The sequence below is a fragment of the Octodon degus genome, unplaced genomic scaffold (genome assembly GCF_000260255.1).
Source record: "Octodon degus isolate 3935 unplaced genomic scaffold, OctDeg1.0 scaffold00101, whole genome shotgun sequence".
Lineage (NCBI taxonomy): Eukaryota > Metazoa > Chordata > Mammalia > Rodentia > Octodontidae > Octodon > Octodon degus.
In genome coordinates, this window is record NW_004524677.1 from 5,930,352 (window position 1) to 5,946,722 (window position 16,371).

General features: G+C 41.4%; 1 protein-coding gene across 1 annotated transcript in view; it reads left to right on the plus strand.

Annotated features, from left to right (window-relative positions):
- The window catches only part of Mnd1 (meiotic nuclear divisions 1), a 69,158-nt gene that overhangs the window by 47,170 nt on the left and 5,617 nt on the right, over positions 1-16,371 (plus strand). The window contains exons 5-7 of the mRNA XM_004638700.2: positions 546-620; positions 4,327-4,441; positions 14,852-14,896. Coding sequence (XP_004638757.1) covers positions 546-620; positions 4,327-4,441; positions 14,852-14,896 — 235 coding nt within the window. The remainder of the gene's footprint in view (positions 1-545; positions 621-4,326; positions 4,442-14,851; positions 14,897-16,371) is intronic.

A 16,371-nucleotide genomic window follows, 5' to 3' on the forward strand; every position in this document is an offset into this window, starting at 1 on the left:
TTTTTTTTTTTTTTTTTTACAGTGCTGGAGACCAAACCCATGGTCTTACCGTTAAAGACAAATGGTCTACCACTTAGACACATACATCTCTTGCCCTTTGTATTTTTTATTTTGAAACAAGTTCTCTCTAAATCTCCAAACTGCTCACGCTGGTTCTCGAATTGCAGTCCTCTTGTCTGCTCTAGTGCTGAGATGATAGACATGTCCCACCATGCCCTCCTTGAGGTGGTGAACTTAATAGGTGGAGACTATCTAGAAAAGACTGAAGACTACTCATTTGTCTTCTTTGATAAGAAAATATTCGAAAGGTTTTCAGCCCAGTCCAATAATTCATTGTCCTTGGGTGATGTTTGTTTGTTTGTCTTTTCAAATTAGAAAATTAGTTCCTGGTTTAGTCTGTGATTTTGTGGAGGGGTGGAGAAAGACAGACAGACAGACAGATAGACAGGCAGGCATAGAGCTGGGCCCAAGACAAGATACATTCTGTCTGCATAAACTCCATGTCAAAAAAATGCATCTCATATTATTTGTTTTTTATATTCTAGTTGTCTGAAGGAAACCAAAAACATGCAAGCCTACAGAAAAGCATCGAAAAAGCAAAAATTGGCCGTCGTGAGACCGTAAGTTTGTCTGTCGATATTTACTAATGACAATCCTAAACAGACATGTAAGAAAGAGCACAGAGCTTCCTGTGAGGAGGGTTCCTTTGATATCAGAGAGAGCAGATCACAGCCAAGGACTCAGGGCGTGAATGTTTGGCCTGGTGGCATTCACCAGTTGTCATTCTAGGTTTTTCAGGAGTGGTACTGGGGCTTAAGAGCCTTAGGTAGAGAGAGTGTGAGTGGGTGTGCACTTGTGCACGAGTGCACACATGTACAGAGAACGCTGAATTGTAAACCCTGGAGTCAGACTGCTTGAGTTTCCAAGTCTTCTAAGTTCTTGATTTTGCCCATTGTAAAATGTGAATAATAAAATCTACTTCACTGGATTATTTTGTGGGTTAAACTAGTTAAAATTTAGAAGATAATCTGGTACATCGTAAGCCCTATTAAATATTTATACTTTTTAAAGGGGTTTTAATTTTTTACACATAAACTATAAGTGATCAGCTAGTATCTTTGTTGCTTTACAGTATTTTCCATTTAAATGAGTATTGACTTGTTTTTTAAATGCAGTGTGTTTTATAGTATGATGTTAGAGATTTTTAAAAAATCACTTTCTACTGTTCTTATCTCTGCAATGGACTTAAAAAAGATCCTTTTAAGATTGAAAATCATGGGCTGGTGAGATGACTCAGTGGTCTAAAGCACCTACTTAGAACAAGCTTAGCAAAGCACAGGGCAGGGACCGCGGTTCAATCCCCCAGCACCACATGCCAGCCAGCCCCACCCCCTGGTGGGCTGAGCTGGCCACACACACACACACACACACACACACAAATGAATTATTTAAAAAAAAAAAAAAAAAGATTGAAAATCAACGTGGGCCACTAAGCTTTTTCCTGGGCCTCTGCATCCCTTGGTTATGAAAGAAAGGGACCTGAGCTCTTGCTGCACGACAGCGAGGGATCCGTCGCAGGCTTAGTTGGTGGTCAGCGCAGTCCCAGGTGGACCTGGGGGATGCTAATTCTGTAGCATAGTCAAAGGAAATTAAATTCTGGTCACAGCCCCACACTGTTACCATGTCTTCATTGATTGTAGTAGTTTTGACTTTTTTGGATCCTCTTGCTTTTTTTTTTTTTTTTTAATTTTTTAAAAATTTATTTAGTTGTGTGTGTGTGTGTGTGTGTGTGTGTGGCCAGCTCAGTCCACGGGGGGCGGGGGGGCACGCCTGGCTGGCTTGTGGTGCTGGGGGGTTGAACTGCGGTCCCTGTGCTTTGTTAAGCTTGTTCTAAGTAGGTGCTTTAGACCACTGAGTCATCTCACCAGCCCTGGATCCTCTTTCTTAAACAGCAGTGATAACTTATAGAAGTGCTGTCCACAGAAGTGCCACCACACGCATGCCCAAAAGCTGTGGGCCTGTCCACTGAGTGTCACTTAATCTCCCGGAAGGGTGCAGGTAGGAGCAAATCAACCAGCAGAGCTGACTGTCCGTTGTGGCTGTCAGGGGGAGTTGGAAATTTGGAAAAGCCCCTAACAAAGATGAAGTCTTGCCAACCTGTATATTTCCAGAAATCCCTGCCCCTCTCCAAGGCGCCATCCTTGGGATATGAGGCTGCTGCCAGCAGCGGGCAGGGGCTTCACGCCCACTGTGAGCCTGGCAAGCACTTTCTACATTCATGTCGTAGGTTTATTAAATCCCACGAGCACTAAGGAGTCCACCCCAGAGTCCGTACCACTGCTGTGCACATTTTACACTTGGGGAACTAGGGGCACGAAGCGGTTTGGTCCTGTTGCAAAGGTCCAGCATCAGTAACTGAGATGGCATGGATGCAGTGTCTGGGGAACTGTTGTGGGGCTTGTGTGGAGCTGACCGCACTGCTTCTCCCTTCTTTGGCCTCTTCTGTCTTCCCTTTGACACATATATAGTGCAGTGTTGATGGCGAATGATGATCGCTGTCTTATATTCTAGTCATTTTTAAATCCATGCTGTGCTATTACGGTACATACCTGCCTTAGGCAGCTGTTTACATTAAGATACAATTAAACTTAGTTTCTTGGTCACCAGAGCCACGGTTCATATACTCAGTAGGCACACGCCGTAGGGAGTGCAGGTCTGGAACATTGCCGTCATCTGTTGGGCCTCACTTCTCAGAGCCTGCCACTTGTGTATGCCTTCTCCTCTGTGGATGCCAGCAAAAGGGGCTTTTCTTCACTTTGCAACCAAAGGGCATAGCCAACGGCAAATTAGGAAAGCATAATACAGGGCCATGGAGATAGCTCAGTGGCGTAAGCGCATGCCTAGCAAGAACAAGGTCTTGTGTTTGATCCCCAGTACCAGAGAGAGAGAGACAGGGACAGAGACAGAGACAGAGACAGAGACAGAGACAGAGACAGAGAGAAAGAGAGAGAGACCATAATGTATTTAAAAGACTTATTCTGGTTTACCCTTAAGGAAAATGGTAGGCCTCAACTCTAATTCTGTGAATTCTGATATCTTTAATTATTAATAAAAATTAATAATCCTTTAAGTTAGGAAAATTATCTGGAATACTTCTTAAAGAAAAATTTCCATAAACTATGACTTTAAAAAATAAGCCCAACTGTCCATGTTGGTGGTACAGTGGCCAGCATAGCTGCCCTCCAAAACTAAACACTATCTTTTTTTTTTTTTTTCTAAACACTATCTTGTAAAGTTTTTCAAGTATGATTGTTTTCTTTAATATATGACAAGAGCCGGCCAGAGAGCTGAGCGGACTGAAGCGCCTACCTAGGCAGGTGCAGTGACCGGGATTCAATCCCTGGCATGCTGTGCTGGCACCGCCCTCGGGGCACACTGAGACAGCATTTGAGACTGGGCATGGAGGTGCATGCCTGTAATTCTAGTGCTTGGGAAGCTGAAAACAGGTGGATCACTACTAGTCTAATCTGTGTAGTGAGACTCTGTACTAAATACAAACATGTATATTCATCTTTGAATTTATCCAGGTATAATTGATAACCTGAACTATTTGTTAATATCCTATTGTACATGTTTATTCCCATTTTTCTACATAAATAGAAGATGCTTGAAGTTTCAAAGAAAGATAAGCCTTGAGCTTGTTTCCACACTGCGTATGTGCTTGTAGTGCCCTAGGGTCCAAGGTGCTTCGTTTTAGGACCCTCTGGGGACTCAGTCTGTGGGTCCCTAAGTCCCTGTCAGTGGGATAGTATTTGCAGATAGCCTATGCCTGTTTTCATTACTGAGGATTAATCCTAGAGTATTCCCCTGAGCTCCATCCCCAGGCTTTTTCTATTTTGAGACAAGTTCTTGCTAAGTCACTGAGTTTCCCAGGCAGACTCGAGCCGTGGCTTCACAGAGTACTGGGCTGTAGGAGCGGGTCACCACAGCTTGCTCCACAGCAGCTTATAACTAATCTCTAGATTGATTATAACACCTAATGCAATATAAATGCCATGTAAATAGATGTTGTACTAGGTTTAGGAAATAAGAACCAAGTGTATATCTTCAATAGAGATGTAAGTTTATTTTTTAATATTTTCAGTCCATGGTTGGTTGAATCTGTGAACACAGACTCTGTAGATATGGAGAGCTGACTGTAGAAACATATTAATATAAAAAACCTAAATATATCATTGATAAGAAATCAAGTGTTTATAAAGTTTATTGCCTTATAACATGGATTTTTTTTTTGTCTTACTTGTACATAAAATATTTTGAATTTAGGAAGAACGAGCCATGCTAGCAAAAGAGCTTTCTTCACTTCGGGACCAAAGGGAACAGCTTAAAGCAGAAGTAGAAAAATACAAAGAATGTGACCCACAAGTTGTGGAAGAAATACGTAAGTTTCAGACTAAGCACCTTCTTAGGCAAGTACAGGGGCCAGGGTTTGATTTCCAGTCCTGCATGCTGCGCCAACCCCACCCTGGGGCGCACCAAGCCACCGACCAAGTCTGGGCATGGTGGCACATGCCTGTAATCCCAGTGCTGGGGAGGCTGGAACCAGGAAGATCACTACTGAGTCTGAGGTGTGTAGTGAGACCCTGTATGTATCAAATACATAAATCAAAAAATAAAAAGAAAGAAAGAAATGCACAAGTTTGTATTGTAGCTTGAATGTCTTTAACTTAGGCAATGAACAAGATCTTTGCATTTCTTGTTGCCTGGTAAGCTTAGTCTCCAAGTAGAGGAACAAAGAAAGGCAGTTAAAAGAGTATGGTGCTCTGTGTTTGTAGCATAAAAGGAAAATGCTGTCATACTTTCAGTAAAAAGACTTATGTTAAAGCATCTGAATACTGACAACTCTGAAATCTAGCATTTCAGAAGTAAGGGAAGTGAATGAAATCAAAGAATAAAGACATAAAATACAAACTTAGGAAACTCAGAAGTCAGAAGAGAAGTTAATTTTGCTCAGTATCTGGATTCTGGAAAGAAATCTACCATTACTTTTTATTTATTTATTTATTTTTGTATTTTAGGTGTTCAGAGTCTCACTACTAGCTTGGACTCATAGTGATGCACCTGTTTACAGCCTCCCAAGAGCTGGGATTACAGGTGCACACCACCGTGCCCAGGCTCTATTGCTGTCTCATCACGCATCCGAGGCGGGGCGGGCATGGCAGGCCGGGGAATGGAATCCCTGGCCCCTGCGCCTACTTGCAAGTACCACTACTTTTTAGGGAAAAAGACATTATAAATAATAAGAGTTTGAAAGTTGTAAACTTTATGAAAGTTGTAAAATTACATTCTGTGCATTGAGTTGCCTTTTGAAAATACAAGTGATTTCCTACCCCTTTTTAAACAAGAATTCCCAGCTCTGAAATTTTTGTATGCTTAGATAGAAATTTGTACACTTGAGGAAATTAAAGTATGTGTAAATATATACCATTTAATTGCTTATGAAAATACATATTTTTTTTTTTCATCTACTTCTACCTTAGCCTGTCTCTTATTTCGGTAAGTTTACCTAGTGAAACTTGTAGAAAAACTGGCAGTACAGAGTAGGATTGAAAGTGTTGAGAGAAACTTAAAATATTTGGTCCTTGAAGATATACCCTTAAGATGTACCTGAGGATGGCTGGTTTCAGGTAAGCTGGGCTAGCCCTTGGTGGGACTTCGAATTTGAGAACGTTTGAGCAGTTCCATAAGCATAGTGCCGCAGTTAGCTTCACTCTGAGGCAGCGCCACACACACCTGGGGACCCTGGCCTTCGCTTAGCAGTGATGCGGCGAGTCAGCCAGATGCACAGAGATGCAGTACAAGAACTCCCTGAGCCAATCTTGTTGCGAAATTAAATGTTTAAGGAAGCAAATCCTTCACACTGCCCACAGACATGCTTATCATCACTTGCAGCTGAGCCACGCTCTAACCCTGGGGCATCTGCATGATCATTTTAACCTGATTGAAAGCTTTAACCGGTACCAGCTGAGCGTCATTGCACAGGTGGAAGGAGACAGGTAGGTGGTAACTGCCCCAGGTTAGGCCTGCTCCTGAGCCTGGAGGCACCACCAGGGGCAGCGGGAGCCTGGCTCCTGGTTTCCTACTGGGGTCTGTGACTTTCAGGATCGGCATGGCTGTGGCCTCTAGCAATTTATGATAAACCTGAGTTTTCACTGTCACTAAATCTGGTCCTTCTTATGTTACTCTTTATGTGCCTTCTTTCTTTTTGCTTTTGGTTTTTGGTTGATTGGGCCTTTTCTTGTTCTGGTTTGACTCGGTTTTGGTTTTTTGAGACAAGATCTTGGCAACATAGGCTTGAATTTCTGACCCTCCTGCCTCAGCCTCCCAGCTGCTTGGATTGCAGGTATCCACCACACTGGCTTGCCTCCCTTCCTGAGTGAAGTTCTGGGTAATCCTGGTACTGTTGCCTTGGATTAGCACCTCTGCTCCTTGTTCTGTTTCCTTTCTGGTCAGGACCAACAACTTTGGCCAGACTCCATCAAAGATCCAGCTTTTCAGCTCTGTAGTCCCCATCGAACTGCCACAGATCTTTCCCTGCAAAAGGGACCCCGACTGACTTCACATCCATGAGTGACTTTCCATTTTTACGGCCCTTTTCAGAGTTTTGCCACCTATCCACTCCAGAATGACTAAAACTTTTATTCGGCTTCTTACATTACTTCTTTTGCTTGTTTGGTATCGATAGTGACCCTGTAGCAGCGGGCCATCTGGAGGTTTGGGGTATGGATGGGCACCTGAAGCTGTGCACGACTGGCTCACCCCGTAGGCAGGCTTATTTCAGGCAGGTAATGAAGGGTCTTGCCATTCTTGCATCACCTCAGAGAAAGGTAATAAAACTTGAAAGAAGACTTTCCAGGGTATGCAGAAGACTTTATGAAGTATGAAGTAGCAAGTTTGAGGAGGAAGTTGCCCCTGTGCAACTTAAACTTATACGTCCAATGTCTTGATATGAAAACTATGCTGTTTGACATAAAAAGTTTAGTGGTTTGGATCAACAGCAGATTAAAGTTTGCAGAAGGGCCCTTGTATTCAAACACATACCAATAGAAACTATCCAGAATGAAGTAGAAAAACATTTTAATATGAAATGTCATTCTTAGCTGGGTGTGGTGATGTGTGCCAGTAATCCTAGCACTGTGGGAGGCTGAGGTAAGAAAACCATAAATTCCAAGCCAGCTTGGTCAACTCAGTGACTTAACAAGCCCCTGTCTCAAAATAAGTAAAAAGGGGCTGAGTATGTAACTCATTCAGTGCAAAGGCCCTGGATTCATCGTCTGTCTCTCTCTCTGTCTCTCTCTCTCTCTCTCTCTCTCTCTCTCTCTCTCACACACACACACACACACACACACACAACTACCCCCCACACCTGTGAGCTGGAACACAAAGAGACTTTGCTGAGCTAGAAAGATACCTGAAGATACAAAGCCTAATTTGTTACAAATTTGGTGGCAGCCACAAATCTAAGAAACCTAAAGGGGATTGCTGGCCTTTACCTTTATTACATAAATCTTTAAATTTCTTAGATTTGTAGCTGTCACTAAACTTAGAGAACTTTGAACTTTTATCTCTACCCCTCAAAGGCCCTTTCTCCAATGAAATCATTGTTTTCAGTTGTGCTTTTATATATTTTATATGATAAAGAATTTCATAGGATTTTAGCTATCATGTTAGGGCAGAACAGATTATACCAGATTAAAGGATTATAGATTTTACAAATTGATTTGAATAGGATTTGGTTCTTAACATCTGTAACACCCATATTAACATGCAGGTTTTTATCTAAGTCTGTCATGGTTTATTTTGGAACACAATTTGCTGATAACCATAAACCTTTCTTCATATAGGTATGACTGTGAATTATCTCTTATTTCTCAATAATGCCTGTAAGAAATATATATATTTAATCATTCCATTTGAATTGTAGCACTAAGCAAACATTAGCATGACTCACTGCAAATATCCAAAAAGTAAAAAGAAGAATTTACTTTTGAAGTAAAATTATGACTACATTATTTAAATAAGACTAGAGAAAATAAGTGCCTAGTAGAAATTTAATTTCCCACAAGAAGGGCTGGTGAGAGAGCTCGGTGATCTAGGTGCCTGCCTGACAAGTGCAAGGACCTGGATTCGATTCCTGGTACTGCATGCCCTGCCGGTGCTGCACCATGCAGGCCACTGAAACTGGGCGTGGTGATGCGAGCCTGCATCCCCGCTCTGGGGAGGCTGCGACAGGAGGATCACTGTGAGTCCAATCTGTATAGCGAGACCCTGTACCAAATAAATCTGTTAAAAAAAAAAAAAAATTCCCACAAAAATAGTTGAAAGTAAATGTTAGAAATACTCGAGAAAATTTCCTAAAATTAAATGCTAAAGTGACAAAAATAGTAATCTAAGCATCTTTAAAACTTTGCCCTTCCACAAAAGCTTGCAGAAATTGTTATAACTTTTTCAAAACTGAAACTTAACCAATGGCTTGCAGCCTTCATGAAAAATGGCTGTCGCTCAGTAAAAAATAGTGAATTTTGGTGGTGCTTTGGCCTGTGCAAGCTGCACACAGCACTTGGGAGGGAGGGAGGGAGGGAGGGAGGAATCGGTCACTCAGGACCTGCTGCTGGCCAGGCAGGCGCTGTGCCACTGGGCTATACATCTGAGTCTGTCATGGTTTAGTTATTGTTGGCCCCTACAGCATATTTATAGAATAATGCTGGGCAGTGGAGATACCCACACAATTATCTTAAATGGATGAAATAAAAGATATTTGATAAAACTACACAGTCTTATTATTAAAAACACTCATCAAAGTAGGAATAGAGGTTGAGAGAGCCTTTTGACCAAGATGGAGCCAAAGGTGAAGAAGGAAGCCCTTGTCCCTCCCAAAGTTGAAGCCAAAGCAAAAGCTTTGAAGGCCAAGAAGGCCATGCGGAAAGGCATCCACAGCCACAAAATGAAGAAGATACAAACGTCACCCACCTTCCACCATCCCAAGACAATGTGGCTCTGGAGGTAGCCCAAATACCCTCAGAAGAGTGTCCCCAAGAGAAACACACTTGACCACTATATCAAGTTCCCCTATCACAGTCAGTCATAAAAACATTGAGGACAGCAACACACTCGTGTTCATTGTGGATGTCAAAGCCAATAAGCACCAAATCAAACAAGCTGTAAAGAAGCTGTATGACTTCGATGTTGCCAAGGTCAACACCCTAGTCAGGCCTGATAGAAGAAGGCATATGTTCAACTGGCTCCTGATTATGATGCACTGGATGTTGCCTACAAAACTGGAATCATCTAAGCTGAGTCCAGCTGGCCAATTCTAAATGCATACTTTTTTCTCAGTTAAAAAAAAAAAAAGATAGGAATAGAAGTGAACTTAGCCTCATCAAACAGCATCTACAAAAGCCCACAGTCAACATCATGCTGAATGGCGAAAGGCTGAAAGCTTCCCCAGCCATGTCCTCTCAGCATTTTTATTTAATACCATATTTAACTAGAAAAATTAGACCAAAAAAGAAAAAGCATTTATTCTGAAAAGGAAGAAGTAAAATGATCTTTATTTTGAGATGACACAATTTTACAATATAGAAAGCCTTCAACAATGTATACCCACTTAGGGTATATGTCTAGGTGTCCTCCCAAAGCCTCTGTGCTCACAGGGGGCCCTCACCAGGCGAGGGGCCACCTGGGGGTGATGCTCATCAGCACTTAGTCTGCTGATGACTTGGTAGCTGGCTGTGACCTGAGTGGAGCATCCTGGCTGGAGGCAATGGCTCACCAGGCGGGGCTCAGGGCCTGGAAGGATTTGTCTCTCCCCTCCCTGATTCCTCTGCTTCCCACCTTCCCTGCCATGCGTGCACCTCTGGAGTCCCACTGCTGTACCACCCTGCCTTGGGGCCAGCCAACTGCAGCCTGATGCCTCAGCAAAATGAGCCAAAAGAAACTTCTCCTTAGTCCTGTGGGCATCAGGTATGGCATCTCAGTGACAAGAAAGTAACTGAGACTTAAGACCGAAGAAAAAACTTTTAAAACTAATAAGGTCAGCAAGTTACAAAATACAAAATCAGTATTTAAAAATCTGTTTTTTGTTTTGTTTTGTTTTGCAGTACTCGGTATTGAACTTCTGGCCTTCACACTGAGCTGCATCCCCAGACCTTTTTTATTTTTATTTGGGCATGGGCTTTTGCTAAATTGCTATATTACTCAGAATGGGCTAGAATTTGAGAGCCTACTTCAGCTTCCTAGAGTACTGGGATTACAGCAGTGCGCCACAACGTTTATTTTAGAAAATGTGTATTTCTGTATACTAATAAGGATAAGCAATCTGCAAATGAAATTAACAGGCAAAAAAAAAAAAAAAATCCATGTTTTTCCATAGTAACATCAAAATTGATAAAATCACATAGGAATAAAGTTGGTCAAACAAGAATTGTACTGAAAGCTATAAAACATTGTTTTTCAAAAAAATGAAGATTTAAATAGGGGCCAGGGTTATAGCTCAGCAGCACAACACCTGCCTGACAAGTTCAAGGACCTAAGTTTGATTTCTGGTACCCCCCCAAAAAATAGGATTAAAATAAATGGAAAAAAAAAGGATTAAAATAAATGGAAAAAAAAATCCTACTTCCCAAACTGCTACACATTTTCAGTGACAAACATATCAAAGTCCCAACTCCTTATTTTATACTATTTAATAAGCTGATCTTAAAATTCATTAGGAAATAAGACCCAGAATGGCCAAAAGAACATTGAAAAAAGGACAAAGTCAGAGGACTCAAATTTGTTCATTATAAAACTTACTACAAGTATAATTAAGTTAACATAGTACTGGTATAAAAATAGACATGGATGAATGGAATGGAACTGAGAGTCTAGAAATAAACAGTTGATTTTCAACTATGGTAATGAAACCATTCAATTGGGAAAGAATGTTTTCCAATAATGGTTTGGGTGCAGTTGGATATCCACCTGCAAATGAATTAATCTGACCCCCACTTCATACCATAACCAAAAATTAACTCAAATGAGTTAAAGATATAATGTAAGATTTGAAACTATAAAACTCTTAGAAGGAAACATAGCTATATATTTCTTTGGGCTTGAATTGGACACTGTTTTCCTGACCATAACCTCAAAAACATAAACAATCAAAAAGTCTAAGTTGAATTTTATCAAATTAAAAACTTTCATAATGAAACTATCAAAATTAAGGTTTACAATATTTGCAAATCGTATATCTGACAAGTGTCTAATATCAAAATACAGAAGGTACTCATAATTCCAAAATTGACAACCCAGTTTTTAAAATGGACAAAGGATTTGAACAAACATTTTTTTCAAGGAAAATATATAAATCCCAGGGCTAGGGATTTAGCTCAGCAGTAGATTGCTTACCTAGCGAGATAGAAGCCCTAGGTTTGGTCCTTGGCACCAAAAACAAAACCAAATAATAACCTCAACTGAAAATACATAAATGTCACTACACACACACAAAAAAAAAATGTGCTCAATATTAGTCATTTGGGAAATTCAACCAAAACCAGAATGAAATACATCTTCACATTCAGGATGGTTATAACTTTTTTTTTTTTTTTTAATTTATGAAATGAAACTAAAATTGCCTGTGGGATTGTAGGTACATCCATATTGGAAAACAGTTTATCCTTTGCCCAAAGTGACACATAGTTACCAGGTGAGCTAGCAGTTGCATTCCTAGATGTATATCCAGAAGTAAAAACGTGTTCACAAGTAGTATTACATTATTCATATTAGTAGAAACAACTCAAATGTCCACCATCTTATTGGTCCCAGCATAATTGTTTATTCCACAAAGGGCAAAGAGACCGTTGCTTATTGTTTGCCTGGGGCTGGAGAAATGCTGCTGGGTTTAAGGGTTCCTATTGGGTGATGTCTCGGGTACTTTTCTCTCATTGATGGGACAAAAAACCTGACACCTAAAATTAAGGAAGGAAAGGCTTATTGGGCTCACAGTTTTTTGAGGTTTCAGTCTGTACTCAGCTGGCTCCAAGGCAGAATGACACATGGCAAAAAGCAGTCGTTCATGGTGGCAGGAAAAAGCAAAGAGCAAAGGGAGGTATAGCAGCTAAGCAGCTAACGAGGCTCTGGCTGTCCCTATATTGTAATGAGGCCATCCACCCCAGGGCAGGTGTAGCACTCACACCCTTAATCCCATCATTGGATCATGAATTAATCACACACTTCTGAAGCTGCCCCATTAAATATGTGAGGCTTTGAGGGGGGACAGCTAGACACAAACTATAACATTCCATCCATCCCTGGCCACCCGCCAAAGACTCCTGCACATCCCTTTATGCAAAAGGCATTGTAGTCCATCTAAGAGTTGCCAAAGTCCTAACAGGTTCAGCATTGCTGAAAAGTCCAAGTACCAAGTCTCTAAGATCTAAGGTTAACTCTTAGCTGTGAGCCTCTATACAAATAAAAGTTAAACACTTCCAGCATTCAGTGGCACAAGATAAACATTACCATTCCAAAAGGTACAAACAGCAGGATACAAAGCATTGGGACCAAAGCAAGGCTAAAATCCAGAAGGGCAGGCATTAAATCCTGTAGTTCCGTGTGGCACATCAAAAGCAATCTGACAAATTGTGAGCTCCGTATGGCTCCACCTCTATGGCACTTTTGGTGGTAGTTCCCATGGCTTCTCTCTTAGGCTGGCTTTGCTCCCTCCTTGCAGCTTTCCGTAGATGATCCATGTTCCTGGCTTTTCCAGACTTCTGGGGTTTCCATTGCACATTAGGCTTCTTACCACAGCTTCACATAGTGCCTTCCCAAGGGCACACTGCCTGGTCTACCAGGCCTTCTGAAATCGAAGTGGAAGCCTTCTTAACCTCAGAACTCTTACAGTCTGTGTGTGTCTAAAGCCAATGCCACTGGATGATGCAAGGCCTGCTGCCAGCTGGAGCAGTAGCCAGGTTTTCTTCTCACCTGGATGTAGGGATCGAGTCCTAGATTGCTGAGCACTCCGACTCTGACTCTGAGGAACAAATTCTCTATAGCACTGCCATTCTGGAACCTGGTGTGGCCACCACCACCACCATCTTAGAACATGAAGTTCTGCAGCTCTCTCCTTAAAGCAAACTCTTTCACTTTTGCAGTGTTGAGGCTGCAAAGGGTGGAGACTTGCTTCTTGTGATGCCCTAAAGCCATCTTTTCATTCTCCTGTTCCTTCTCAGCAGTGGAGTTCTCAGCTCTGTCTTTGCAGTATACAGCTTTATTGGTACTTCCTTTCTGGCCAAACTCACATTTTAAATCATCCTGCTGGGCTCTTTGCTCTTGATTCTCAACATAAATCTGACCAAAATCCCCCAGCAATAGCCATGCCCCTGCCTCAACATTCAACTGTCTTGAAATTTCTTCTGCCAGATTAATCAGTCCACTGTTAATTAGTCTCAGGCAAAGTCTCTAGACACGAGTAAAATGCAGACAAACTTTCTGCCAACTCAGAACACATAGCACATTGTCTGAGGCCAACAACCACTACAGTCCTTCCCAGCAGAAACCTCCCCAGCCTGGTCTTTATAGGTAGGCTTTCTATCAGCCTTCTGAACTTCTCAGCTGTTACCAGGATCTCCCATACAGAATAGTCCAAGGCCTTCCATTGCTTCTCTTTGAGGTGACATCTCCAGACCTTTCCTGTCTCTTCCTGTAAGCCATTTCCAAAAGCACGAACAACATGGTCAGGTATAGTCACAGGAACAACCCCATTTCTCAGTACCAAATTCTGTCTCAATTACTTTTCTCTCATTGCTGAGACAAAATACCTGACCACAATTAAGGAAAGAAAGGCTTATTTAGCTCACAGTTAGTGGAGGATTCATTCCATACTCAGCTGGCTCTAAGGCAGAGTGGCACATGGAAGAGGCCAGCCATTCATGGTGGCAGGAAACAGCAAAGAAAAAAGAGAGGAGCAGTGGCTGCAAACAGCTAGCAAGGCTCTCTTCCTCCCTTACGTTGTATTCGGGCTATCTGCTCCACGGCAGATGGAGCAGATAATCCCATAATCCCAGCAGTGGATCATAAATTACATACTCTCAAAGCCTGTCCCAGTGACAACCAGACACAAACCATAACAGGTGATGAAAACAAAAATACACTGAATTATATTACTATGATAAGTCCTATGGTATGTAAATTATCAAAAAATGAATGCCTGGCTGAGGAGATAGCTCAGTGGCATAAGCACCTGCCTGGCAAGTGCAAGGTCCAGAGTTTGATCCCCAGTACCACAAAAAAAAAAGGTAATAAATCAGGTCTTGCCGTCAGGAGACATGAAAAAATGAATGCCTTCACTGTAAGTAACAGTATTATACATCGGCACTCATGGCACTGGTGTGTGCTGTGCAGATGGACTTGAGAGACTGTGTGCTTACAGAGGCACTTAATAGTAAGATGTGTATTTAAGTATAAATAAAAGTAAATGCATTCCTCCATAAGGCCACTTTCTTAACAATCTTGTTTAAGGTCAGAAGAAGCAACTACAGTGATGACAGATATTTTGGAAAGGGAAATTTTCACATTGACTTTCTATTCATTGCTAATGAAACTGCAGCTATGTAAAATTTTCTTAGGAATTTGAGCAGGGTTGTGAGATGCATTGTTACTCTACTATGTGAGCCTTTATTCCAAACGCATTGTGTATGTATATTTTATTAAAAAATACATAAAATTTTAGGAAAATATACATCTGTAGGAAAACTGAGGTGATTTTACATGTATAGAAAATTAAATTCAGATTTATATATCATTTTTTTTTTAGGTCAAGCAAATAAAGTAGCCAAAGAAGCTGCTAACAGATGGACCGGTATGTATTGCAACATTGCTAACGTGTAGTTAGACTGACTCCCCGCTCGCAGCAGTGTGAGACCAGATGCCCAGCGCCAGCTCTGTTCACGGAAAGATACCTCTGGAGATGTGTGCATTGCTCACACTTTTGTATATGAAATATTTTCAGTTACTTTCAGTTAGGGTTATTATTATTATTATTATTATGTTTTTTTAGATCATATGATTTGCAGCCAGGGAGATAGTTCAGTGGCATAAGCGCCTGCCTGACAAGCACAAGATCTTGAGTTCGATCCCTGGTACCAAAAAAAGAAAATCTTAACAATTCATTTGTAAAGCTGTATTTTTATAAAACAAGTAATTGCTTCCAGTTTAACTTTTACATAACTTCTATCAAGGTAAGTCACTTTAGGCTAATCATTTAACTTTCGTGTACATTAATGAAACTCATCGTTGAAGTTTCCTGTGGATTGTCATGTAAAAGACACCTTTCCAAGTGCCGTGGAGTCCAGTAGAGTAGTTTTCCTGAGAATACTGACGTAGCTAAGGAGGGTACATCTGTGTGGATGGTAGCAGCATGGGTGTGTGGCGTCTTCTCGCTGCATCTCCTCGGGGACCCTGGGAGGTGGGCATCCCACATCGTGAACCTGACGCTAAGCCCGCAGGAGCCCCAGTTCATACACACGAGGCCATGGAGCAGGAATTAAATCCAGCTTTTCTGTCTCCAGAGCTTGAGCTCCTAGCGTCTGCTTGCCTGCAAGTGCTGTGTAAAACCATTTGTTAATGGGAGCTTCCTCAGATCAGCCCTGAAAACATTTTAAGAAATAAGAATTAATAAGGCACTAGGTATGTGGCTTAAGGTTAGAGACAAGTTAATTAATAGTGATTACTGTGCTTCGTGTACAAGTGTGAATAATACTGTTTCAAAAAATGGTCCCACTCAAAGCTTTCTATAAAACATCAGCCAGAAATTTGTACTGATGTTTCTTCAATATTCAATTATAAAACAATGCTAGTTGACTTTCTCCCTTCTGGTGAGTCTGCAAAGCCTTCACCTGACTTAGTCACCCGCCTTATGCTCCTGCTGAGGATGTGGTAAGAGGAAAGCAAAGATGGAAGGCTTTGCCAAACCCTTAAAAGTTATTTTTCCTAGTCTATTTTAGAATTAAACAGATGGGTAAAATCCATGGAAATTGGCCTTTTGCCCTCTTGCCTTCTTACAGATTGTAATCTTAATCATTACAGTTAATTTCCTAGATAATATAAGGCTTCAGTGGTAAGGACAGAGGAGGTTCAGAGAGCACATTTACATGAAAGAAAATAATGAAGGCTGTGTGTTGTAAGGTACAAACAAGTAATGTGAGTTTGAGAAATAGAAAGCTTTGAGTGGGACCAGAGTGGATTTAAGGCTAACGATAGTTACGGGATGAATCCCCGCAGAGCTGTGAACGAGGCAGGTCCGACAGATGGAACTGGTGCCTGCGTGTGTGCCTG